Source organism: Centroberyx affinis, unplaced genomic scaffold (genome assembly GCF_046629955.1).
Source record: "Centroberyx affinis isolate AG114_WGS23_722 - 3 ecotype Tasmania unplaced genomic scaffold, CSIRO-AGI_Caff_v1 ptg002944l_1, whole genome shotgun sequence".
NCBI lineage: Eukaryota > Metazoa > Chordata > Actinopteri > Beryciformes > Berycidae > Centroberyx > Centroberyx affinis.
In genome coordinates, this window is record NW_027281061.1 from 1 (window position 1) to 27955 (window position 27955).

The window sequence follows — 27955 nt, forward strand, 5'->3', positions numbered from 1 at the left end:
TCAACATTTCATTGCCTACTTTGAATGATTTGCTGATCAGTAAAAGTCAGCAGTCTATATCAGTGGTTCTCAACGTGGGGTCCGGGGACCACCAGGGGTCCTCGAGGGGATTCCGGGGGGTCCCCAGCAAATTGATGAATTGTTCAACTTCACCATTATTTAATTTAAAAGAAGTTAATGCAATGTAGAAGAATGACTATTTTGATCATAGTTTCACCGTTATTTCTCTACCTACTTTGCAGATAGTCAAATGGAATTCTTAGGGGTCCTCGATATGAAAAAGGTTGAGAATCACTACATGATGCATATTAGGATTTTGATTTACAATAATATATTCCTATGACTTAACAACAGGTTATTTCTAGTCAAGTGAGAAAGCTGATGTGAAGGATTGGTCAGTTAAGTGTTGAATGCTGGGAGCTCCTCGGAGGTTCCAGCAGGAAACGTACTTGTTGGGGTACTTGCGGAAGATATCCCTGATGACCACAATAGCCTCCTGGACCACATAGTTGACCTTGGTCTGGATCAGGTCCAGCAGGGTGCTGACACAGCGCTCAGCGGATTGCTTGGGTAGGAAATAGGACAGAGACGCCATGTCATCGTGATTTGGACAAAAAGATATCGCTTATTTTCGAAGGATTCCTAAGGCGGCAAACATGAACAGAGGAGAGACTCAGAGTGATGCTGTATACTTTCATTTTATACCAAATTGGAGCCAGGTGGGAGAATGAATTCAAATACGGAACCAAATTGACAGGAAAGGAAGTGACAGATGCAGTTTGACATCTGTTCAATAGCTGAAAAGGAGGGTACATGCACCAATAACTTCGGTCCTGAATAGCACAAAGATAAATAGACTACATAGACAGCAAATAGTCAGGAAACACCACATGGGAATTGGTCAGGCAAAGGGTAGCTGGAGCTGAAGAGACGGGAGGTACACTACCCAGGAGACTGCCTTCACATAATTATATATTATCCTGGGCTTATAGAAAAACAGAAATCACTGGTAGACTTGACAGCTTTATGTACGAGTCTGTATGAGGTCTGTATGAGTGTATATTATTATGTATGAATATGGGTCAGAGGAATGAGGCCAGGCAGCACACTCGAAGCATTCCATGAAGCAGAAGATTGTGTTAGGGTTTTTTCATCATCCTGGTTATTACCCATTTACTGTTTTGCACTTTTTATCGATTTTATACCATCTGGTTTTAAATGATGGATAAAGGACTGTGGTATTTCTTACCTCGACTTTGATGGCACAGCGTCCGATGGCTCGGACAGCCTTACGTACAAAGTCAACATCCACCTCAGTGGCGTATTCCTTCAGCTCAGCCAGGACCTGCCATTGACAGAGAACAGCAGTCAAGTATACAGTATGTATACACATACACAACAACCATAAAATATCAATCTAGCACTGTGTTTAACAGATTGTTCTTATGGACTGCAGGACATTGCTGCCTAACCATATGGCAATAAATCAGTTTTTATCCAAGCATAGTTATTACATGCTAATGTGCCTCGATTCAAAAGGTTTTCATTCTGTTCAATAAACTGTTTCTAATCATGCAGGCTAGCAGCTTCATAACACAAAGTCATATATAGAGCTGCAACGATTAATCGATTAGTTGTCAACTATTAAATTAATTGCCAACTATTTTGATAATCGATTAAATTGGTTTGAGTAATTTTTTTAAGAAAAATAAGTCAAAATTCTCTGATTCCAGCTTCTTAAATGTGAATATTTTCTGGGTTTCTTTACTCCTCTATGACAGTAAACTGAATATCTTTGGGTTGTGGACAAAACAAGACATTTGAGGACGTCATCTTGGGCTTTGGGAAACACTGATCCACATTTTTCACAATTTTCTGACATTTTATAGACCAAACAACTAATCGATTAATCGAGAACATAATCGACAGATTAATCGATAATGAAAATAATCGTTAGTTGCAGCCCTAGTCATATATACAAATATATGTGAGCTGTGAATGAATGCATCCCAACTACCATGCATGGGTTAGTTAGACCTCATACTTATTACTGGTATTAAATGCTTCTCAGACAGCTGGGAGCGCCAGGTTGGGTTTCCCCAAAATACAGGCGTGTTGTGAGATATTCCTTATTTAGACTTGTTCTTTCTGGATATATCACATCTATTCTCATGAGGATGTGGAATACGTCTTGCAAACCGAGCAGTCTAATGCCTGTCAGTCAAGGAGCTGGATCTGACTGATACTTTGTACTCAAATATCATTATGCCTGCCAAAGTGAATTCAAAACTAACTTTCATTATTGCCGTGTTGTGGATTGGCCAATGGTATAAAACTTTTATTATTATCCACATACCGTAGTATATGTTTATTAGGTGCTCGGGAGCATGTTAAGAGCTGGGCTCTGTGTATTCCTTGGTTGGTTCGTAACACTTTTTGGCATGCGCAGTGCTAAGAGGAATTGCGGTATGCACTATTTAATAATAATAATAATAATAATAATAATAATAATAATAATAACCTTTATTTGTATAGCACCTTCCATACACAACATGCAGCTCAAAGTGCTTTACATCAATAGAAGGCAGATAAAAGACGGCAGATAGAAGGCAGATAAAAGACAGATAAAAAGATAAAATTCATATAAAAGAACAAGCAAAATGCAGTGCAAGTAAAATAGAAAGACACTCCCACTTTTAGATGCACATTGTGAGTGAATCCATATGTTTTTCTTTAATTTTCTTTTCCCCTGTCCTTCCTAATTTTACTCTTGATCTGATATTTACGTCAGATCTCACTGCCCAATGCAGACGGGAATCATAGATTCTCCTCTTGGTGACACGGAGACCGAAGAGCCCAGCATAAGGGAAATACAGTGTGCACTCGCACACCAGGCAGTACAGTATTATCTTCTATATGAAGTTCCTATGAAGGCTTGTTTTATGTAAGGTACCTGGGCGATGTTTGCCTGGGAAGCCAAGCGGATCATGATGTCCAGTTTCTCCAGTTTCACATAGATGGGGTCATTGTACTTGACAAAGAAGACCTTGATCTCCTGCTTCAGGATCTCTGGCCTACACACATGGGACACATAATATGTTATACTGAGGGAGGACTTGATCCAAAGCAAACAACACAGAGACATTTTGGTCATGTAGTGATCGGAACCAAGTGGCGGATGCTGCATGGCGTCTTCAGGGCAAATGCATGCTTGTGTAAAAAAAAAGGAAGAAATATCACGAGCACAGTGTGGCCACAGACCTTTTCTGGACAATGAGGTTGATGTTCCTAAGGGCCACATACTGGACCTCGGGCTCTCCGGAAAGCAAGGTGACCAGCGGCGGGGACAGCTTCTTCAGCAGGGTGTTGTAGTAGTCCGAGTCCTTGGGCAGCAGCTCCAGAAACTTCATCAGGACCTTGACGGCTGACAGCACCACTGCCGAGTTGGCGTGGGACAGCCGGGGGGTGACGCGCTCGCAGATGCTTGCAAAGTGAGAAGAAAGATGGACAATCAGTAAAGGAAACGGCGGGCAATTGGGTTGGGACAATATATCGAAATTCAATATATTGCAATACAAATATGTGACAATACGTACTGCGGGGCAGAAAAAGGAATTGTGATATCAGCTTCATTGTATTCTGCTGTGATAATCACGAATGAGATGGCTTGACCATCACAATTTCACAAGCTCTCCATCCAAATTCTATTATTTGCACTTTGTATTAGGGCTGAACAATTAATCGAAATTTTATCGAAATCGCAATATGGCCTACTGCAATTTTCAAATCGCAGGAGGCGCAATATTTGTTAAAGGTGAAATGTGTGTCAAAATACCATTTTATTGTCGTGCTGCAGAGATGTCCTGGCCTACACATCATATTCTACAGACTTAAGAAAACATCTTTGTTTGGTACAGATCCCCGCAAAAATCACACCATAATCATTTTAATACGTTTTTCAATGAAAATGAGAATGATGTAAAAATTCCCTCTAATATCACAAATCATATCGCAATTGCACTATCAGTCAAAATAATCGCAATTAGATATTTTTTCAAAATCGTTCAGCCCTACTTTGTAATAACGTTTTTAAATTGTTGTTTAGATTCTAGCAAGCCACCGCCATTGCTAGAAAGATTTGCGTCTCAGAAATAAACAGAATTCTGCACAGTTAGACTTTGTTGTCACTGAACTTTTATTTATTACGTTGTATCGTGGTTGTATCGAATTATTAACCCCATAACCAAATCGAATCATACCGCGAGATAAGCATATCGTCCCATCCCTAGAGGGCAACTGAATCAACTTTGAGAATGGAAGGACTATGCAAAATTGAATGGTGGTAGTCACTGAAATGGTGTGTCACTGATGTGCCATATCCTCAAAACAGTCCGACACTGTACTACACAACATGAGAGGAGTGCTGTAGTAAGTGAATACTAGGGCATTGTATAAAATCATGCTCTTCGAGGTACTGCTGTCTTCATGAGAGCACGGCTCAGTACAGCGCATTCAATACTTCCAAATAAGAGTTCGATTGACTGACTGGTACCTTTGGGCCTCCCGCTCATCCTTGGGGTTGTAGTTGGACAAGCAGTCCAGGATGAAGATCTGCCCCCACTCTGTGCACTCGTTGAGGGCCGTCAGCAGCTTGTTGATGTTCTGTGGATTGAGGTCCAGCAGGTTGCTGTTGGGATGAGACTCGCTGATCTCCGACAGGGCCGCCACTGCGTTGGCCACGACCTGGAGGACGGAGGCACTCTGTGATGAGAACTTTTGAAGGAGAATTCTGATGATCCTTTAACACAGTGGTTCTCAACGTGGGGTCCGGGGACCACCGGTGGTCCTCGAGGGGGTTCCAGGGGGTCCCCAGCAAATCGATGAATTATTAAACTTCAGCATTATTTCATTTACAAGAAGTGGACACAATTAGAGAATGTAGAAGAATGACTGTTTTGATCATAGTTTCACTGTTATCTCTCTACCTACAATACAGATAGTCATGGAATTCTGGACAAAATTATATCTAATGTGGACTAAATTAGGGTCCTTGATATGAAAAAGCTTGAGAATCACTGCTTTAACAGATCAAATCAACATAAATCTACTATTGATTTTGTAAATAAATAAATAAATAATTGAATAGGGAATAATGGGCGACTGCAGTAACATGAGCTCCCTCGATCCTCATTTTTCTCATTTTGGGTATACAGCTAGACTCATGTAGAACTTCACTTATTGTTTATTATTTAATGTGAAAATTGCTTGCTGACACACTGAAAACACCGGACACGTGGAAGCCGTCATAAGCCTGATACCTACCATGGGGTTGGAGTCAGCGATGAGGTCCCTAAGGGAGTCCAGGAAGCCCTGGTCCTCCACCATCTGGGCGTTGATGTCGTGAAGCTTCGCCACGCAGACGGCAGCCGTCTTCCTCACGTAGGGGTCCTCGTCCTTGAGGCACTTCCTCAGCGGCTCGCACAGGTACTCGGTGATCTTGTCCACCCGGATGCAGCCCATGGTGCGAACGGCCAGGGCCCGGATCAGAGGGTTGGGGTCCTCGCAGTCCTGGGAGAGGCAGGAGAGGGTTGCGGTAATCACAATGGGGTTTCAATCACATTTTGTCTCTTGGCAAGGGTCCCACTGTGGCCCTGATGTAAACATACATGGCTTTCCATAACTAAGTTGGAGCACCTCTAAGACCTAAACATTTTATTCCTTCCTGTTTTTCAGTCTAATTTCCGCTACAGTTGGGCTTAAAGTGGAGAAAAACTGCTGAAAACGATCATCGAATGTAATGAATGTGTGAAGTAGGGCTGAACGATTTTGAAAAAATATCTAATTGCGATTATTTTGACTGATATTGCAATTGCAATATGATTTGCTATGAGGGAATGATCATTTTTACATCATTATTCTCATTTTCACTGAAAAACATATTAAAATGACTATAGTGTGATTTTTGCGGGGATCTGTACCAAACAAAGATGTTTTCTTAAGTCTGTAGAATATGATGTGTAGGCCAGGACATCTCTGCAGCACCACAATATTTCATTTAAAATGGTATTTTGACACACATTTGGCCTTTAACAAATATTGCGCCTCCTGCAATTTGAAAATTGCAGTAGGCCATATTGCGATTTCAATAAAATTTTGATTAATTGTTCAGCCCTAGAAGCAAGTTGTAAAATTCTGCTATATTCCTGTAAAGTGGCCGTTTGTAAAATTCCCTGATATTCCCTGACTTCCCCAGAGAATTTATCAAATTCCTTGTCTGGAATACACCTCTCAAAACTGCATGATGTTCCAGAAGTTCCATGGCCAGTGGGAATCCTGTATAGGGAAACTATGGGAGCCGACGGCTAGTGGTGTCACAAGCATTGAAGAAGTCACATTAGTATCCCAGTCCATCTTACCTTGACAAAGCTGTTGACAGCCATGATGGCCATGTCAGGCTGGCTCTTGGCATAGTTCATCAAGTAAAGGTAGACCAGCTTCTTCAGCTCTAGGTTGTCGGTCTGCATGCAGTTCACCACATCTGGGAACAAAGAGCTGAAGGCAAAGCAAGAGGATTCAGACAGAATGGCTGAGGCTTTTAGGCTGTTTCTTTCACCCTGAGTTCACACTGGGAGCATGACACCGGCCGTCCATCCATTTCCTATAGAGCTGAGCGACCGGGTAAACTCAGCCGTCAACAGCCAATCAGATTTCTGTGCTTCCTTGTTTCACTAATGATGTGACTTCATTTCATCATCAATCTGCCTGTTAAGTGCAAAATGGACGAGAAGTTGATTCCAGCCATTCAAGGCTTCCCAGTTCTGTACAAATTTTATTTTAAAGACTACAGAAATAAACATTCAAAAACAATGCCTGGAGAACAGTAGCAGAACAGTAGGTAAGCTCTGAAGTAATTTTATTGATTTAATTCTGTTTATTTTAAATTAATGCTACCTACTTGGCGTTGGTTTGCTTGCTTGCTAGCTATGTTAACTCTTCAAAATGTTGTAACGCTATGAAACGCAATGCCAAAACAGCAAAAAAAAATACATAATTTGACATTGTAGCTGCATGAGGACACTACAAAGATGCAACCAGAGTGTCTCACACCACCTGCACATCGGTCAAGACAGAGCCACCCATCAACTAAGTTGCTCAGAGTGTGAACGCGGGGTAAGAGAAATTAGACATCATCAAGATTCAAGAAGAAAATAAGAGCCTATATTGGAACTCAAAAGCCTTAAATCTCTGGAAAAAGATGATAAACATGTTATTAGACTGTTCAAGTTAAAATGTTCGGCTGTACCTGACGTCCTTGCCCACAGTCATGGCAGCAATGACCTTCTTTACCGCCTCTTTCCTCTTCTCCTTCTTCTCATTGTTCAGCTCTGCCTTCAGCTCAAAGATTTCCCCTGGAACAGGAGGCACACTGTGAGCGCTAGCAGCGGCCATCTGGACTATTCAGCCAGATATCCCCTTTTTTTTTTTTAGCTTTGCCATGAAGAGATGTGGACTTGATTTAGAGGTTTAGCAGGGGGTGGGACTTCAAGTCAGGGGAAACCTTGACAGAAAACGCTTTCATTTTCTTACAACATCCCAGATGACTATCTTGTTAATCCACCAAGGTTTGAATTACAAAAAAAAAAACAACAACACAGCTTCTTGTAGACAAGGCTGTCGACTGAACTGAACCATGCCTATGTGTAGTGGTAGACGTGGACCTTTGACTAATGAATATGAAAATCAATAATAAATTTACAGCAACAACCACCCGAACGCCAAAGGGCAAAGACAGCCAGTGATAAATCAAAACGTGATAAATCCATAAGAGTATCTGATCGATGAAAGATGGGACTTTGCGTTCTTCAATGCAGAGTGATATGATTAAATGTCAAACAGCAGTGGACCTCAGAATGCTTTCATTGGCCAATCAGAGCTGAGTATTCAACTAAGCTGTGAAATAAGTCATAACAATCAACGTGTAATATTATTTGCATTTTATTACAATGCGCTCACATTCAAATTTTGCCCAATACAGGGTTCCTACACATTTTCAATTAAAAAATTCCATACTTTTTCCAGACCTTGATTTGTTTCGAAGATTTTGTCTGGTGTTCAATATGATTTACGCAGATAGACATCTTGCCCCTGCTAACTAGGTCATATCACTGTATAGATGAAGATTGCTCTTCACAGAGACAAATATCAGAATATGTGAGATGATTGGCAGGGTTCCTACACGGTTTCCATTTTAAAATTCCATATTTTTCCCAGACCCTATGTTCTTGCCTGGATTTGATTTTGGTGGGTATTTGATATAATGCATGCTGACAGCGGCTGGGTAATAAGAGCGTCCCTCTATCTGAACATTATTCTTCACATCAACAAAAACTGTGGACTCAAAGTGGCTCTACAACAACATAAAAGCTAGAATTATGTGTGTATCGGACCTGAACCGCGACATTTTCCATACTTTTCCAGACATTTTTTCAAATTCCCAAACTATTCAAGACCTGGAAATGATCAAATTCATTTTTACTACTTTTCCAGACCTGTGTAGGAACCCTTTAAGGAGCCGTTAAGAGAAATTCTGCACCAGCCAGACTGAAAATGACTAGCAAACAGGCTAGTCAGATTTGGTGTACGGTGTTGGCCACCACTTCCTTCCCTACTCACCTTTTTTGTTTGTTGTGAAATATTTGGAGTCCGTCATGATTGCGGCCCTTGAAGTCTATGGAAGAGAAATACGTTGAATTAGTCCGGGAGCAAAACATCATTCAATTTGAGCATGATATATTTTGTCCAACACCAAGATAAACCTTAGTTATGAACAGAATTGCATAAAACTTTGTGGAAACTTTAGCCATGGGGCAAGGAACAACTGATTCACTTTTCATGCCAATTGACCAAAGAGGGGCGTGGCAGTGGGTGTGGCTTCTCATAAAAAGGCATATTACTACAATGTAACATACTACCATACAACTTGGCTTCATATTTTGGATAGTATAAAATTGTTAAGAGTGCATTAGAACAGTGATTCTCAACCTTTTTCATATCAAGGACCCCTAATTTAGTCCACATTAGAGCCACGGACCCCCATTTGATGAGATTTTGTCTCAGAGACCTAAAGTGAAATCCACACAGGGGTTGGCTACAATATGAAAGGTATTCCAATCCACTGATAGAAAATGCCATCTGGGATTTTTTGATCAAATGAAGAGAGCAGACTTTTTTGTGGTCCATTTCCCTTCCATACTAGCTGGAGAATTTTAAAGGAAAATCCCCCCCACACAGTTATATATCATCAATATGTGGTGTTCAATGCATTCCAAGAGTTATTTTGTGATGAAGTGTTGTAATTTGACCTTTTTATTGTCTCCACTTTCCCTCAACCTGCCTCGCCCAGTTCAACTTCAGTTAGAGATTTCCTACATTTCCCAGAATACCTTTCGGCATCTTCCAGGGAACTGCCTTATTGCTGCATTCAGCCGTTGGTTTTATGTGTAAGGTGGAGAGAGCAGTAATGATAGTGATAGTAACAGCAAGAAATTGGTATCTATTCCTCTGCAACCATGAATTTCTCCCTGTATGATTGCCAGTGCAAAATGGTGAGTCTAGTCTGGCAAGCCCTTTCTCTTGTTTTCATTGAAAATGTTTCTCCTATCAAACTCCACTGTAGCTGTGCTGGAAATCTCTTCATGTGATATCACACCAGTTGGGGAGAGAGAACTGCTGAATTTGTGATGTCACTGGGATGTAAAATCAAGGGCTGCTCCATAGACAATGAATGGAGCAGTGACTTTTTGTGGAGCAAGAGTTGCCACAACAAAATTCCATCTCAAAAAAAAAAAGTCACTACCCCATGTATTGTCTATAGAGCAGTGTCATCCCAGTGACATCACAAATTCAACGGTTACTTCTCCAGTTTCTCGCTTTAAGAACAAAAATGGTGCATGTTCGCAAGTATTGAAGGAACAACATATGTGAATTCTTAAAATGGGCGGCATTCCCCTTTAAGTGTTTTAGGGTGGATTTAGGGAAGTCGAACAGGGCGCTTACGTTAGTGTCCCTAACGTTTAAGACGCATACATAGACCGTATTATCAATAAATAATGACCAGCTGACCTCTAAAACGTTACACAGTCCGCTTTTGTTGTCATGAAATTAGGTATACAGGTGTTAGAGGTGCTATTTAATTCAGTACAGCGTTAACCAAAGATAGGAAAACGTAAACCGTCAGCGCGGTAACAATTTTGAGATGTGAATACGCATATGAAACGATTCCATAGCCGCACTCTAATCTCGTCCATTTCCGTAAATTAAAATGAGACGTCAGTTTAGTGTTGTGTCTATGGAGTTGTGATTACGTTTGACCTACCACGTTACATTTAAACTACACTCGCGACTACCCGTTCACTTTGCTAGCGCTAGCTGACGTTAACCTGCTCCATGCAAAATACATTGGTGTATTGGAGATGACTCGAGAATTACGTTAGCCAGAAATTATACACGCAGTCAAGTGTAAAGTTACGAGTGTTTTCTAGCTTTTCCACTCGGCTGTGACCTACAGAGCAGTGAAAATCTGACATGAAAATGGAAGGACTGCCGAGCGGCCCAGCTTCGGATGCTGACGGTAATGTTAGCTAACGTTAGCTGGTTAGCTAGCCGACGCAAAAGCATTTTGTGAACGAAATCATGTATGAATAACAATATAGAAACTAGGAACTGTAAAAGATTCCAGATACTCACTTTGATGTATTGACAACCTTAAAATACCAGTGGGTGCAGGATGCTGCTTGGTGGTCGCTGTCTGGAGGAAGATGGAGAATCCTGGCTGTGCTGGTGCGTTCAACTACCGTGGGAAATCGGATAACTTCCCGGTTTATTTAATGTGAAACAGTCGGCAGAACGGGGAAATATGGGAAAGAGGGCAGGCGAAACAACATACTGTAGATCAGACTGAACTCAAACTGGAAATAGATCACCATTCATAATCATACGTTAGTTTGATATCCAACTCTACAAACTGTGATGTGATTGAGCTTTCACTTTTTGTTGAGGAAGGTGTTTTGTGCATCATAAGCCAATATTATATTGACCTACTGTGATTCATAGTTCGAAAATTAAAAAAAAGCAGTTGAATGTACTTGTAATTCTCAATGACTAAGTATCATGGTCGAGTCCATCAAGGGATTCATTAGTTTGCGAGTTTGCCTTTAAGGCCCCCTCGTAAATCCTACATTCCCCCTATGATATTGCCAATGGCACATGAAGCAGCTGGGTGGGGCGTGACAAGACAGCAACATAACAGACAACATGCAGTTTTGATAGAACCATCAAAAAAGGAACAAGTCCATGCTCATGAAGTTGGGCATACTGTTGCATGAGATTTGGTGAAACTACCTCATGTCCTACCAGTATGCTTGGTATTTCCATTGTAATTAGGCGGCCGGGCCTGAAGGACTGGCAGCCTATTGTTTATTCTCGCTTAACATTAGTCCAGTCCTCATGAAAATTAAATTACATATTCAGTAGACATTGTATTCTATGGAAGCCCATTTCCGCCAGTGTGATGAAAAAAAACGGTCCTGTAAGTCATTATAATGACATAGTATCTCAAAATAATGACTTAGTAACTCAAAATAATGAGAAACTTTCTCAAAATACCTGACATAGTATCTCAAAATAATGACTTAGTATCTCAAAATGAGAAACTTTCTCAAAATGACATAGTATCTCAAAATAATGACTTAGTAACTCAAAATGATGCCTTAGTATCTCAAAAGGAGAAACTTTCTCAAAAGAATGAGAAACTTTCTCAAAATGACATAGTATCTCAAAATGACTTAGTAACTCAAAATAATGACTTAGTATCTCAAAATAATGAAACTTTCTCAAGATTTTGACTTAGTATCTCAAAATAATGACTTAGTGTCTCAAAATAATGAGTTAGTGTCTCAGAATAATGAGAAGTCATTATTTTGAGAAAGTTTCTCATTATTTTGAGATACTAAGTCATTATTTTGAGAAAGTTTCTCATTATTTTGAGGTACTAACTCATTATTGTGAGATACTAACGCATTATAATGACTTACAGGATCTTTTTTTTTTTCCATCACACTGGCGGAAATGGGCTTCCATAGGTATTCATCATATCAACTCAAAAAAGGAATTTCTGACTGGTATACCATGGAAGTCAGTAGGAAATTGGAGCATTTAAATGTCTATTCCTGAATAGTTTGACTAATCTTAGTAAACATTCTATTCAAAAAATGGTATACATAAAGTGCCTTGATTTTCAGAATTTTATCTTCAACTTTGAATTTGTGAAAATTTTTTGAATTCTGCCCTTAGCTTGGCATTGATGTAGAAGCACTGTGTGCTACATTTAACATGTGTAATTACTAATTGGAAGACTTCTAGAGTTTGATAGCTGGGACATTTCAAAGCCAAAAGGTTTTTCACGCCTCACTTTGGGTGGCACTAAAGAGTTTTATAAGAGGTGCGGAGACATGAAAAGGGAAAAAAAAAAAAAACTGCAATGGTTTTTGAGATGCTGACATTTTCTCTTGAATTCAGGAAAAAAGTACAACATATAGTTAAAAAAGATCTTCTTTATTCCACTATGTTATCTCAAAGATTTCTGCAGTAAAGTTTTCTGAGGTAAGGCCCACTGTCTGCATGAAGTCTGTACAAAGAATGCAATGCTTGGTGATTACATACTTAGTAGGCATATTGGCTTTGCTAGCTATTCATTACCCCAGAGATTCATATTTTACCTGCATTATCACCCTTCCCTAGCATGTTAGCCAGTAGGGCTGAACGATTTTGAAAAAATATCTAATGGCAATTATTTTGACTGATATTGCAATTGCGATATGATTTGCGACACTAGAGGGAATGATAATTTTTACATCATTCTCATTTTCATTGAAAAACCTATTAAAATGATTATGGTGTGATTTTTGCGGGGATCTGTACCAAACAAAGATGTTTTCTTAAGTCTGTAGAATATGATGTGTAGGCCAGGACATCTCTGCAGCACCACAATATTTACTTTAAAATGGTATTTTGACACATTTCACCTTTAACAAATATTGCGCCTGCTGCGATTTCAAAATTGCAGTAGGCCATATTGCGATTTCGATAAAATTTCGATTCATTGTTCAGCCCTATTAGCCAGACAGCTTTTCAAAGAATAACTAGCAATTAGCCACCAATTCCTGACAGTTTTTTGTGATTAATCTCGTTGGTTACATCAGTCCCGCTTTCTCAGCAAACACGGTAAACATGCAAGTGCACAACTCTTTAATCTCTTTGGGAATGCTGCCTCTATTCTAAGCCTCTTTACTATAGTCTTGAAATAGCATGTCCCAGCCATTTGGCCCTTTTTCAAAACTCAAAATCTCTCTGATAGAATGAGACTCCTGTACTCTATGAAGTGGATTCAGTCTGGAGTTGTGAGGTGGTGTTGATGAGGTCTCTGGGAAGACTTTCTCTGGCATCTTGCATCCGTCTCCTGGCCCTCTGGAATGCCTCTGACAGAGAAAATTGAGAGAAATAAAAATTCAAATAACAAGTATGAGTTTTAACAGATAATGACAAACTCAATTATTTTGCCGGCTAACATTTTTCACAAAATAATATAGGTCCAAAACAGAAAATGTGTTACTGTCCAAATTCTAGGGGAGCTCACTATATATTTTCCCCAGTTAATATCTATTTTCTATGATTATCTATTAAATGGTACTACCAGTCTTAGTCATAGTCCTTTGGGTTTCGGCTTTATCAGACATATGCACTTTAATGAACAGTTAATAATGAATTCACGATATGAATATGTGTAAATTCTCAAATGGAGTTGTGCCCTTTTTATAAATGTATACAGCTCTTCACTCTTTGTAATTGATTGACTATTCTATAGCTATCTCCCACTCAACATTGCCTTCCAATTGATATTATACATATGGAACCTGAGGAGCCTACAGGGAATAATGAATAGCTGGTGCAGTCTGAGTGGTTCCCTTTACCCAGGATGTTGCAGACAGCTCCTTGCTGAGAAAAGCCTCCCAGCTGGTCAGAAACTCTCTGCCTCCTCTTCTTCAATATGCTGGCGTCAACAAATGCCCTGAAGCATATACAAGACAGACACATTCATCAAAAAACACAGTAAGCTATGGTAGAGAAACCAAACCAAAAAATCCTTCCCAAATTGACAGAGCTCTCAATATAAGGGTTAAGCAGTGGTGGAAAGTAACTAAGTACATTTACTCAAGTACTGTACTTAAATACAATTTTGAGGTACTTGTACTTTACTTGAGTATTTCCATTTTATGCTACTTCATACTTATACTCCACTACATTTTAGAGGGAAATATTGTACTTTTTACTCCATTACATTTATTTCACAGCTATAGTTGCTAGTTACTTTTCAGATCAATATTTTATATTTAAAACATTTGAGCATCTTTATAAAATAACTATAAAATAGCATTGTTATAGATTAGACTACCCAAAAGTATAGCTAAATTGTTAAGATTAGCTTCACGTTGACAACTTTAAAATGCTGCTTACGTGTACATGTATGTCAATAAATCAGTATTAATATTCCAGTAATTTATGAAAAAGATAACTCTCTAAATGGGGATAGTTTGCATAATGAGTACGTTTACTTTGATACTCTAAGTACATTTTGCTGCCAATACTTATGTACTTTTACTTAAGTAAGATTTTGAATGCATTAGCCTACTTGTAATGGAGTATCTTTACATTGTTGTATTGCTACTTTTACTGAAGTAAAAGATCTCAGTACTTCTTCCACCACTGGGGTTAAGGCAGCCAACATTGAAAGATCACTCAAAGATGAGGGTAAAATGGACTGTTGAAGTTGTAATGGTAACGTTTCAACCAGTCATCCCTTCATTATATATACCCAAATTTATGTACCAACACAAAAAACAAGTACGTAATTTGTGATAAGCTGCAACCAGCTTGGCACTTTGAGAATGCGTGGCAGTCGCATCACATTTTTTCGTTTCAGTCAGTGGCTTCAATTAAGAAACTGAACTCCTGGCACAATAAAAAGGTTGCTTTTGGCTATACTCATTTATAGGCACAGAGCTGACAAGACGATAAACTTGACTACAGAGCAATCTATTCAATTCAATCAGGAAGGTTCATATAATATATTGATTTTCTGGTTCCTTTTTGCGTATAGATACACTCACAAGTCAGAATAGTGTATTTCCACTAGGGCTGGGCGATATGGACCAAAAATCATATCTCGGTATTTTTAGGCTGAATGGCGATACACAATATATATCTCGGTATTTTCTACAAAGTAGGCTAAATGTTCAGTTGTAAGTCAAAGCCACATGTGAGATGTCACAAGCACTTTCATTAAAACAAGACTGTGATCAAAATAAAATGCAAAGACAGGGTTTCCTTCCCTGTTTTAGAACAGTCTGGTAAGTTCAGAAAATGACATCACTTTATTGTAATGCAGCCTTTAAAACCAGGAAAAGACACTTATGCCATATCACGATATTACGATATCCAAAATCTAAGACGATATCTAGTCTCATATCACGATATCGATATAATATTGATATATCGCCCAGCCCTAATTTCCACACAATGAAATATACGATTTTGCAACTTTAACCTACTGTAAATCATACATGTCTGTTAATAAAATGAAACTCTAGTTTAGCTATCACATACAGTCAAGTCTTTGCGTCATGTTAAGACTGGAAAAAAACATCTTCAAATCAGTGAATCAAAACATAAACCAAACCAGCCATGAGGCAGCAGTGCCTCTAACGGAGACACAGGCCACAATTATGGATTGGGATTTTAATTATTCTGAGTCGGGAGCCAACTTTTCACTGTGGGCCAAATCTGGTGCTTGAACTCCTGGGAAGCATCTCCCAAAAAGTATATTTGCTCAAGTACTGCAAATCAATTTGTAGTACCCTGATATATAGGGGTTAAATGTCTGATGACTGACTGACTGACTGACTGACTGACTGACTGCCTAACTGACCTGAATCTGGCTCCCGATCAGTTAATCAGTCATAGTTGCTTTCCTCCCTTCACTATGGAGCTGCACACTGGTGTTATATCACAGATTTGGTGGTGAAACAAATTGATGTTTCTGGCTGTTAGACGATAGTAAATCTTTATTAATGCAGTCCTAGGGCATAGTATTTCCCTTTAATGTTGTGTTAACTAGATATGGCTGTATGCTACCCGCTATTTACCTGGCATGCTGGATACAATGCAGGGTAAAAGTGACACTTCCTGTAGTTTCAGTGCAAAAGCCAAAGCGACTCAGCCGCTCTCCCTGCATCAACACAAAAACACAAAAATATACATTGGTAAAAAAAAAAAAAAACAGTAAAAATTTCTCAGTATCATTCTTAATTCAGTAATGTTCTGAGAGATACACAGGAATACCTTTTGAAACAAAAGGCATAGGTGATGCATTCTTTTTTTTTTACATAGTGATTTAAGAATCAGCCCATTTTTGGGTTTTCATCTAGTTTTTGTTTAGGTTGGGGAAAAAAAGAATTGATGCAAGTGGAAAAAAGTCTTCAAGCATCAAGGCAATACAAACTAGAAAATGTGATAGGGTTAGGGCTGGGCAATATATCGATATTATATCAATATCGTGATATGAGACTAGATATCGTCTTAGATTTTGGATATCGTAATATCGTGATATGGCATGATATGATATGTTTTGTCTTCTTCTGGTTTTAAAGGCTGCATTACAGTAAAGTGATGTAATTTTCTGAACTTACCAGACCTGTTCTAGCTGTTCTATTATTTGCCATTACCCACTTAGTCATTATATCCACATTACTGATGATTATTTATCAAAAATCTCATTATGTAAATATTTTGTGAAAGCACCAATAGTCATCCCTACAATATTGTCGCAATATCGATATCGAGGTATTTGGTCAAAAATATTGTGATATTTTAATTTTGTCCATATCGCCCAGCCCTAGATAGGGTTGCGGTTTATAAGGTTTATTTTATATATGCTGTTTATGTACTGTATATATGTATATTATTGTCCTCCATGTCTACTCTGAATCTCCAGAGAGCTGCCATAGAGATTTGAACCTACCTTGAAGGTCCCTGGTACTCTGACATAGCTGTGGTCCTCAAGCTCAGGAGAACCTCCGATAAAGAAGCGCCTCAGCACAGATACTGTCCCCGTCTGGAGGGGTCTCCACGTATGGCACGTCATTACGTGTTTACCTGACACACAAACGTGTACACGCACAGACACACAGAGCATAAAAAGCAAGCAATTAAGAGGGAGGACTTGATGAAGTTTGTGTGAAATTACTAAAACTTGTCAAATATCAATCAATTTAGAATGTTCATTAAACGTAATTTTATTCTGGAAGGATATATTGCAAACAAAAAATGATGATGTTAAAAAACATTTAGAAAGGTGGGAAAGGTTTACTGAAGCGGAAGGCTGGTAAGAAGTTTGTATTTAACTAAAAAAAAAACTAGAATTTGAAAATTTGTTTTTGTTTTTTTTTTCTTTCTCCTCTAATGTTTTGTTACTTATTTAGGTTGTTAGGCCTACTGATATATGTTGTGATGATATATGGTAGGCTATGTGTTTGTGTTTATTATTTTGGTTTGTTTTAGTGTGACTTAGTGTGTGTTTATTGTTTGTTTGTCTTCTGGTGATTTATGTCATGTTTTTGTTAAATAAAAAAAAACTAAAAAAAAAACTAAAACTTGTCAATGTGTAGTTTTGTAGGCAAATTTAAAAAGGAATACATTTTACAAACTTTTTCCTTTCAATGTGACAAGTATCTTCTGAAATAAAACAACCAAAACTCAAAATTCAAAATGTCAAGGTTTGCCTTTAAGCAGTAAATAGTAAATAGTAATATTTTGCTTTGCCGTGTACATCATACCAGGCGTGGCAGGAAAAACCAGGTAGCCATAGCCTTCAGTTCGATAGCGTTGCCAGAAGTCCAGAGAAAGAACCTTGAAGTACAGCACTGGCCACTGGGGAAGAGACTCTGTGACCAGGGAGACATGATGTATCAGCTTGATCTTTGAAATGCAGTAATAGATGACCAAAATGAACAAAATCACTGACGTACAACGAACCCTCGCTCTCTTTTTCGTTCATGTGGAATGCCTCGAAGCTGAAGGGGTAACTGAAGAAAGCCACGTTGTCCTGTGGGCAGAGAGAGTGTTCGGGGTTTCACACGTCTCATGAATTGCAGACACAATCTGAAAGTTGTTTACAAGTTCCCTGTATACATACCCTCCCTAAAGTCTTGGTCCGGCACGTGTGGGTAACCCCTGAGAGTGATTGGAATGGCAAACTGGACCAATCTAAAAAGTCCAGATATTAAGTTAAAATGGTAAAAGATTCTTTTTTAAAAATTTTATCTCCATCTGTTTATCTCCATTAAACGGTATTCAGTCCAATACCTTGGGAATGGTAACATTTTTTAGTAATTTGGTACATTGATATGAACAAAAACAAATGAAATGAATATGAAAAGTAATAAACAGGTCTGTGCAGGGGGATACTATTAAAAGATCCTAAGAAGGGCTGTTTGTAGGACAGTGTTTAGAAACTGGCAGAACCACTTTGCTTTCCATGATGTATTATTAGATCAGAGATATAATATTTATTACATCAGAGATATAATAAATGTTTGTGGCATTTCCTCGCCATGTGGCCACTCAAAAGCCCTACAAAATAGGGCTTCTATTAGTTGACCATAGTTATCAATAATTAATTACATTTTGTTTCTGTTGCATATTAAGTGTGCTGAAATTCTTTCATAGGATCCCTGAGGCTGATTAGTACAATAGATTGCATCCATATTCCTTCACCGCAGCCCTGGAGACCATGAGGTGGACTTTGTGAATACAAAATCTTGACAATGACACAATATTTTATGAATGAAAAGAATGAACTGCCTTAATGATGGGGCAGTGATGCAGCAATACTGTTACTTTTAACTGTTAAGTTTTTCAGATTGCTCATATTTATTCATTATAATAGTTTGTTCTTGAGAGAAGAATGTTCTTCCTTGGTTTCAACGATTTGTCAAGCTTTTTGTATAGCTGTAATCCCACTGTTCCTTTTTGTTTTTTTTCACTGGCACTATGTTTTTCCTCAGTTTCTGCATCGCTGAAGTTATTTTTCATTTCCTTTGATGCCATTTTGGCCCAGAAGATTATGTTTGTGGGCATTCTCCTTTAGCTTATATGGCATTTCTGAGGCAGTGCCATTATGTTAATTAATGATAATTAAGGTCCTGTAAACACACTTCCAATTTACAAGTGATTGGGATTCATCAAAATACACAAGTGAATACGATTGAAAACAAATTTTAACTAGGCAAAACACAGAGAAACAGCAACCCAGTACCAGGTGTTTAAAACAGCAAATGTAAAAGCTTAGGTATAGGTCGAATCATTATTGTGTTATATCAAACAGTGACAGTAGCAAAATGGACATTTATTTATATGAAAATGTCACGTCATCACTTTAACCAACTTCAAAGAACACAGAAATCACTAAGTAGCCTAAATAGTGCCATAACATAAGTTTGAAATATACAGTATGTGACTTACTGTTGGGCAACTCCATGAAAAAGTGGATGTATAAGTTGTCATATTCAAAGCCCTTGGCTGAGACTGGGTAGACAGACGGGGAAGAATGAGGATTAAACACCAATGATAGGCGTTTTGAATATGTACACAATAACGATGAGCATGTCCATTCTTATTACTCACCTATCTCTCCATTCACCAAGAGACGTAGAATACCTGCGGGAGGCTAAAGAAGAGAAATATAGTAAGTGCAAAAGTCCGGTTAAGGACCCCTACTGAAAGTGTTACACAGAAAACCTTCTGTCAGTTCTTTGATTAGCCAATACTTTCAAAATCTTTAAGAAGAGCAAAAAGGAAGGATAAGAGCCGAATAATTGATGAAGTGATTTTTCCATCAGCCCTTCACTCCTTCCACAATCTGCCACAAACTCTGAAACTGTAACAGTGCAACTGTGTGGTCTGATATACTTGCATCACTATACCCCAAAGCAGAAAGACTTGGGACTGGGAACCAATAGCGAACAAACGGCAGTAACACAATGATCATTTATTAAATGACTCACCATTTCAAAGTCCTGTCCAACGAGGCTATTGAGGTACTCCTTGTGCCTTATGTAAAGCTGGGAACATGGGGGGGAAAAAATGGATGTGTTCAAGGCACACTCTGCTCTTTCCCTCTGTAATCAGTAATCCGAACATTAAAAACAAGTGAGCGTGAAGAACTGAGATGAGGATGAACTCACATCTTTGTACATATGCTGCTCCCTCTCCTTTTCCTCTGGTTTCATGGCTGTTGATACGTTCTCCAAGGTAAGACGCCAGACTTCTCTCTTCTCCCCCTCTGTTTCAATCCTACACAACAGAGGCAACGAATCAGTATTCTGTTGATCAGTCCATAAAAACATGTAGCATTCCTTCCTCCTAACAAGTAAGCACAAATCAGCATTTCCACTAGTTGAGATGGGTGTCATTTCAGTACTGGGAAGTTCCAACCCACTGGAAGTTCAGTAGATTTCCAAATATATAGACTAAATTTACTTTAAAGTTGCCTTATGCAAGATTTTTATAATAATAATAATATAATAATAATACAAATACACTGTTATTTAGAAGCATGATAATATTATAGTCAATCAAGACAGGGAGATATTTAGACTGCACTTGGAAATATATTTCCACTAAAGCTGTTGACTTACCTGTAGGGCTCTTTGCCTTTGTTGAAGTCAGGTTTAACAGTGACTATTCCGTTGCCATCTGTTCTTATGGTTAACAGCAAACATTCATTCTCTTTCTGGCCCAGTCTGAGAAAGCACACACACACACACGCAGATAATCAGAACGACCACTGAAGCACACAACACATTCTGATTTTTGATTCGGACTGATTAGATTCAATTCATGCAATCAAAGAACGCTCCTACACAGCAGTAAGTGCCTTCACTTGTTCCATTTCTTAGCTGCATGATGGGCTGTAGTACTTGAGTCCGGTCTCGGTCTCAAGACCGATTTTTGACGGTCTTGGTCTCGTCTCGGACTTGTAGTTAATATGACTCAGACTTGAATCGGTCTCAGATGAATTAACGTTACATAATATTATTGTTTTTATAATTATAATCTCTTCTAAGAAAGTGACCAGCAGCGAATTATACAATTTTCACAGTTGATAAAGTTATGCGCCCACTGAAAGGTTTAGTGACTGCTGATTGGTGATGTGCCAACTACCCAACCAATGACTTGTAGGTGCAACTACTGTATGTTATGAACATAAACAAGCTACCTACAATTAATTTTGTCCTCAAAACATGCTAATTTTGTTGAAATGTCTTTAGAAACCTCCCTTCTATTTTAGGCAATAAACAAAAATATGCTGTTTTAGTCAATAAATACAATGGTAGCCTTGGATAACACATTGCTATGGTATTGGTCTCGAATTGGACTCGTAGTTTTGCGGTCTTGGTCTCGACTCGGTCTCGACCCCCCTCGGTCTTGGTCTCGACCCACTCAACCCCCCCCCCCCACATATATATATATATATATATATACTAAACGGTAGGATGGACGGTAGGATATATACACATATATATATATATATATATATATGTATATATATCCTACCGTTTGCGGTCTTACTCACTTTCCAGGGGGACCCAGGTCTCCCATGATGTGCATGGTCTGCATAGCATTGTTCACCACATGGCTGGTCTTCACAAACTCCTCCGTGGGCTCCCAGTTGATCATCTTCGACTTGGGGATACTGCAATCCCTGCAAAATACAACAGACCAAGAGAGAGGGAAATGACTTGAAGAGAAATGTTGCATTTTTTCCCATCCTAGGACATGGTTGTTCAATAATTTAAGACTGCAAGTCCTGCCTCCTGGGACTCCTGGGTCCACGCAAACCTGTTTGCCAACCGGTTTGCATGGACTGGGATCCAGTTTAACACATGGTGGACCTGTTAAATGTTGTTGAATGTCGGACTGCTGCAGTCCACTGTCAAGAGTCAGTCCGACACTCTTGTCTGTTCCAATCCGAATTTTCCCGACAACAGAATTTTGCCTTTATTTAACAGTTGAAAGTAGAGAGACACAGGAAACATTTAGAGAGAGAGAGAGAAAGAGAGAGAGAGATAGAGATGACATGTGACAAAGGTCCTGGGCCAGACTCAAACCCAGAACATTGTGTGTACATGGTACGTGTCTTAGACAGAGCCACCGCCCGGTATCAATAAACTTTTTAAAAAAAATGGTGCTGGTGTTGACCCTACATTGTGCGTCTCTCCTGCCGCCTGTGCCTCATGTTGGCCATCCGTTCAGCCAGGAAGGTGGGGGTGGACTTGACTGTGGTCACTAAGTCCTGGGAGTGCTGCTTTCAGGAACAAAAACAATGGCTTTAGACAGTGTTCTGTGAGAGACAGCACATTTAAAGTAATAATACGCGACATTTTTATTACATGAATGTCCCTTTTGCTACTCTATCACTGATTGATATACTAGAATAGTGATTCAACCTATAGCCAGTTCATGAAAGCTTTTACATTTGCTGTTTTAAACACTTGGTTTCAGGTAGCTCTTTCCTGGACACAAAGAAAAGAGCGCCACCTATAGAAACTCAAACTTCATTAACAGAAAATTGAAGGAAAAAGACGTCACAGTCCCGCCCACACTGTTTGATTGACAGGTGATCTCTGGGAAGTGCAGTGCAGAAACACCACAGCAATGAGCGCTGAGCACCAAAGATTGAAACTAAATAAGCAATATTGTATTTGGAGTCGACATTCCTTTTAGATGTGATACTGTATACATGGGTGACATCTCATTTGAAGGGTGGAATATCAATGATAAAAAAAACTGGCACAAATACTTCTGGCAGCAAGCAAAAAGGCTCTCATGAGAAAGTGGCTAAAATCAGAACCACCCACCAATGATGAATGGATAGAAATAATATATGAAATATATATTATGGAAAGGTTGTCATTTTCCCTCAAAGTCCAAAAAGATTTGGACCAAGTGGACTGAGTACATTAAACCTATAAGGTCAGACTTTAGCTGACTTGATAGAATAAATGAGTGAGAATATAATGTGATTTATATTATTTCATTACATCTAACAGCTCGCTCTTTATTCATTTTCTCATTTTTTTCCCCCTTCAACCCTCCGTAGTATCTAAGGTGAAAGCTCCCCATGTTCAACTGTAAATAATCAAAACTAACGTTATAAGGTTATCAAACTACTACTGCAACATTTTTTGTTTGAAATGTGCATAATTCTATGTGAATCTACTTGCAGTAATACTGATACTATGTAAAAAGATGAATGTAAAATGAATGCTTTTCCAAAATAAAAATAAAAAAAATGTCAAAAAAAAAAAAAGACGCATTACTACTTTGAAGGTATTCTAGTTATTCATATAGTTTCTAGTCAAGCTAATTCTGACTTTCCGATCCACTTTGACTACCAAAAGAGGATGCCGTGATGTGGAGCGTTCTATGAAAATGTTAACACTGTGAGATGCGGCAGAACCTACCAGTTGGTGGAATGGAAGGCAGTTGGTGTAGCGGTCGTGGTCGGTGTAGGTGAAAATCCTGTGATTCCGTCGGCCCTTGGTTCTGTTCAGGGCCTTGACCTCTGTGTGGTACTGTCTCTCCAGAGGGGTCTGGCACACAGCCTCACTCTGGAACAGCTCCATCTCATACTAGATCCACACACAGAAACAGTGACGTGGGGTGGGTGAATGGAGAGATCATCAAATTCAAGACATCTTAAGTCTATATCAGGACCCGCAGATTCCCTGCTGATACGTCATAAATGATTTTATCCTCTTATATACTTTACAAACTGTTTACCTTAGAAATTCTGATATTCTTGGCTAGTCATCAATAGTCAGTCTATATAAGCTTGTCATTATATCAGGCTGATATTGGCCTTTTATTAAATATCGGATATCAGCCTGTCAATGTGGTCTACCTGTGATATGATGGAGGTTTGGCTTTGACAAGTTATGTAAAGCCAATCTGCAAAACTTACAATAATATTATATTGCAATAATATTGACCTGACAATAATGGGTAACACTTTACAATAAGGGTCACTAAGTTAAGGGTTAGTTAATGCTTAATAAGGGTTAGTTAATGCTTAATAAGCATTAACTAACCCTTGATTAACAGTTAACTAATGTGCAATTTACAAATGGTGTTCATGTTAACTAAGGTATTAATTTATACATTATTTAATAGTTTATAAAGATGACTATTAAATATTGTATAAATGAATACCTTAGTTAACATGAACACCATTAGTAAATGATTACCAGACACATTAGTTAACTGTTAATTAAGGGTTAGTTAATGCTTATTAAGCATTAACTAACCCTTAACTTAGTGACCCTTATTGCAAAGTGTTACCCAATAATGTTTTTTAAGTAACTCCTCATGTAAAGGCAGTAAGGTATCCCAGAGTTTCCCCTACCATTGAACGTGTGTTTGTGTGTTTATTATATCTGATCTAATAAATATTATATTTTCTATATATCGTACCATTTGAATTAGTTATAGCTGAAAAGGTGTTATGAGTTGCTTCGTCATCAGAGAGCATCCTAAGTCACAATCAAGTGTTTACTTCAGTCCCATCTGCTGTAGGATGAGGATACAAGGCTTGGTAGCACTACCTGACTGAAGAGCTTCTCCTGCCAGCCCACCAACAACTCCTCCTCATTATCACCTGGTGAGAGAAACACCACGAATGTCACATTGTCGTTCTTAAAGGAATAGTTCACCCAAAAATGAAAATTCTGTCATCATCTCCTCCCCCTCATGCCAGTTGAAACACAGGTGAAGTTTGTCCATATAACACACAGGGAGGCTGCAGCACAACTCCATAGCAGCCTTCTCCAAAACAACTGAAGTCAGTGGGGACCAGTTCTTCAGAGTTCCAAAAAGACCTACAGTATATTTACACCATCATTTAGTGCAAATCTTAACTACAGCTGATTGATCTGCAACAAATAATGGTGTATAGGTATTTCTATTCACAGTGTGATTGTTTGGCTGTTTTTGTTTTGGAGCTCTAAAGAACAGGTCCCCATTGACTTCAGTTGTTTTGGAGAAGGCTGCTACCAAGTTGTGCTGGCAACCTCCCTGTGTGTTATATGGACTAACAAATTTCACCTGCGTTTCATTTGGCATGAGGGTGAGTAGATGATGACAGAATTTTCATTTTTGGGTGAACTATTCCTTTAAAACAATTATTTTTAAGCATCCGTCCTGTGGTAGAAATAACCTGCTTGGCCTTGCGAGGTGAAGGTGTCCAGTTCAATGACTCCTCTCTCTTGCTGGGACAGAACTTGCTGCTGAAGGTGCTGGGAGAGGGCCGCTGTGGAGGTCACCCTCTCAACACGGACCCTGGGGTGCCAAAAAAAATAAAATAAAGTATGCCATGCTAAAACAAAGTGTCCATGGAAAAGTCAGTATGAGGAGTACAGGACTAGGGTCTTATGTTGCACTAACAAGGCATTGTAAATTCACCCTGCTGTGGTTATAAGTCACTTGAATGATAAGGATGCGATCTGCATTTTATTCAACTTTCTAGGAATTGACACACTGACAGTGGTGGAAAGTAACTAAATACATTTACTCAAGTACTGTACTTAAGTACAATTTTGAGGTACTTGTACTTTACGAGAGTATTATGCTACTTTGTACTTATACTCCACTACATTTTAGAAGGAAATATTGTACTTTTTACTCCATTACATTTATTTCACAGCTATAGTTACTAGTTACTTTTCAGATCAGTATTTTATATTTAAAACATTTGATCATCTTTATAAAATAACTATAAAACAGCATTGTTATAGATTAGACTACCCAAAAGTATAGCTTAATTGTAAGATTAGCTTCACGTTGACAACTTAAAAATGCTGCTTACATGTACATGTATGTCAATAAATCAGTATTAATATTCCAATAATTTATGAAAAATATAACTCTCTAAATGGGGACAGTTTGCATAATGAGTACGTTTACTTTGATACTCTAAGTACATTTTGCTGCCAATACGTATGTACTTTTACTTAAGTAAGATTTTGAATGCAGGACTTTTACTTGTAATGGAGTATCTTTACATTGTTGTATTGCTACTTTTACTTAAGTAAAAGATCTCAGTACTTCTTCCACCACTGCACACTGATAGTTGTAAGATATCTATGTATTTATATGTTTTTATGATTATTATTTGATACACTTAGCATCATAACCAAGTGATGAAGTACCGCCCAGCATTAAATTAATATAATTTACCCGTTAGGAGAGAAAGTCCTATCCCATACATCAAACCTCAAATCCTTACTGAGCAGCTCAAGCTAGACCAGTGTTGGAGGGTCCAATTACGATTTCTCTCTGCTATTCAACTCAGCTTAACATCCAGAAAATGATGGGTAGCTGATGTTAACGTCACTTACTTTATCCTCAGGTTTTTGACAGCATCCCGGGACCGATAGACAGTCTCTCCGGTATCTGTGTTCCAGCTGTCTGCCATGGGCTGCAGGGATTATAGCTAACGTTGGCTAGCTCTTCGTTCCCTGGCTAGAGTTTGTAGCCAGCTAGCCTGTTCTCACTGACGTACAAGCAACAGGTCGCATTTTATTAAGCCGTCACGGCGGTTGCAAATGAAAGCATGTAATACCGATTCGAGGCGAGACAAACGGCAGACAGCTACTTTGAGAAGCTAACGATACCTAGCTAGCCATGAAACCAAACAAAGCACACCAACTCAAGGCTTGTCGTTGCGTAGTAACGGACTTCTTTCTTCTTCTCATTTTGCGTTTGCGGCAGACTAGACGCAATGAAGGCGCACTGCTGCCCTCCACAGGCTAAGTGCCGATTTCAATTTACCGACTATACTCCTACGCCAGAGGATATAGGCCGCCCGGTGCTGTGGAGAAAGTGAATAACTTATGATTAAAATGTAATATAGACTGTAATTCTTGTCAATTTTGTAATACAGAGGTAGAGACAACAGATCATTTATTTTTTCACCGTAATGTTACTCATAATTTTTTGGTCTAATTTGAATTTATGGATTAAATCTAGCACTGAGGTTCTACCACCATTTCTACTAGAAAATGTCAAATTTGGAATGTTTATAAAAGATAAAAATATAGAATTTGTAATGAATAATTTAATTATTTTGGCAAAATATTTTATACACAAATGTAAATATTGGAAAAACACAACCCTGTTTAACAGCCTTTAACATTTTCCAAATCTCTAAAATGTATGAAAAGCATGAATGCCCAAAAATTACACTTTGTATTTGCGCAGTATAAAGTAATTTAACCCCTGGAATGTATACATTGTTCTGTGTTTTTTTCCCCCTTTAATTTACTATTTCTTTTCTCTATTTCTCTATTTCTTTTCTTTCTATTTTCTGTTTTGTTTTTGCTTTCGCTATTTCCTTTTGATTATTGTCTTTGACACATATGTACTGTACTCAGCTTACTCTGGTGATATAGAAAGAACTGTCATTGCCAATTTGTTGTATATTTGAAGACTCTAATAAAAAAAAAAAAACTATCAGTGAAGACGGAAGAAGTCGAAAGTGAGAAGTAGAATAGCATGTGCAATAATTTCTTCCCATTGTCTTTCTCTTTAGTTGTTTAGTGGCTTTGTAACAAGTTGTGTAAGTGTTTGTTTTTTTTGTTTTTTTAAATCCACAGACGAGACTCTCCGCCGCCGCAGCTCGACGCCTCTCGAACACTCATCCCGGAAGACGCTCCGTTGCCTAGCAACAATACACAGTCACTGATACAAACCAGAACAGGTTTGGCTTTCAAAACCAGTCAGC

The 27955-nt window shown here is 38.6% G+C and overlaps 2 protein-coding genes across 4 annotated transcripts; both read right to left on the reverse strand.

The window, feature by feature from the left end:
• Window positions 1-449: 449 nt before the first annotated feature.
• LOC139658657 (AP-2 complex subunit beta-like) lies at window positions 450-10830 on the reverse strand (the record flags this gene model as incomplete). The annotated part of the gene is made up of 10 exons (XM_071536806.1): window positions 10747-10830; window positions 8674-8728; window positions 7304-7409; window positions 6417-6552; window positions 5323-5568; window positions 4553-4743; window positions 3262-3483; window positions 2954-3074; window positions 1250-1345; window positions 450-565 (listed from the first exon to the last, which is right to left on the reverse strand). Coding segments are annotated over exons 2-10 (1271 nt in total), but the record flags the coding sequence as incomplete, so codon positions are not given.
• A 1791-nt stretch (window positions 10831-12621) lies between these two features.
• Window positions 12622-26761, reverse strand: mks1 (MKS transition zone complex subunit 1). 3 transcript variants are annotated; one of them, XM_071536809.1, is made up of 18 exons: window positions 26571-26761; window positions 25391-25512; window positions 24780-24832; window positions 23659-23807; window positions 22380-22481; window positions 21749-21877; window positions 20811-20915; window positions 20358-20466; window positions 20178-20234; window positions 19798-19840; window positions 19636-19698; window positions 18308-18378; window positions 18148-18217; window positions 17949-18056; window positions 17135-17268; window positions 16260-16342; window positions 14028-14125; window positions 12622-13535 (listed from the first exon to the last, which is right to left on the reverse strand). In XM_071536809.1, the coding sequence occupies exons 1-18, from the start codon at window positions 26645-26647 to the stop codon at window positions 13432-13434; spliced, it is 1677 nt and encodes a 558-aa protein (XP_071392910.1). In that variant the 5' UTR covers window positions 26648-26761; the 3' UTR covers window positions 12622-13431. The 3 variants fall into 3 exon arrangements, with proteins under 3 accessions (XP_071392910.1, XP_071392909.1, XP_071392908.1); XM_071536808.1 differs by having other exon boundaries at window positions 22380-22477; window positions 23640-23807; XM_071536807.1 differs by having other exon boundaries at window positions 22380-22480; window positions 23640-23807.
• Between the last annotated feature and the right edge of the window lie 1194 nt (window positions 26762-27955).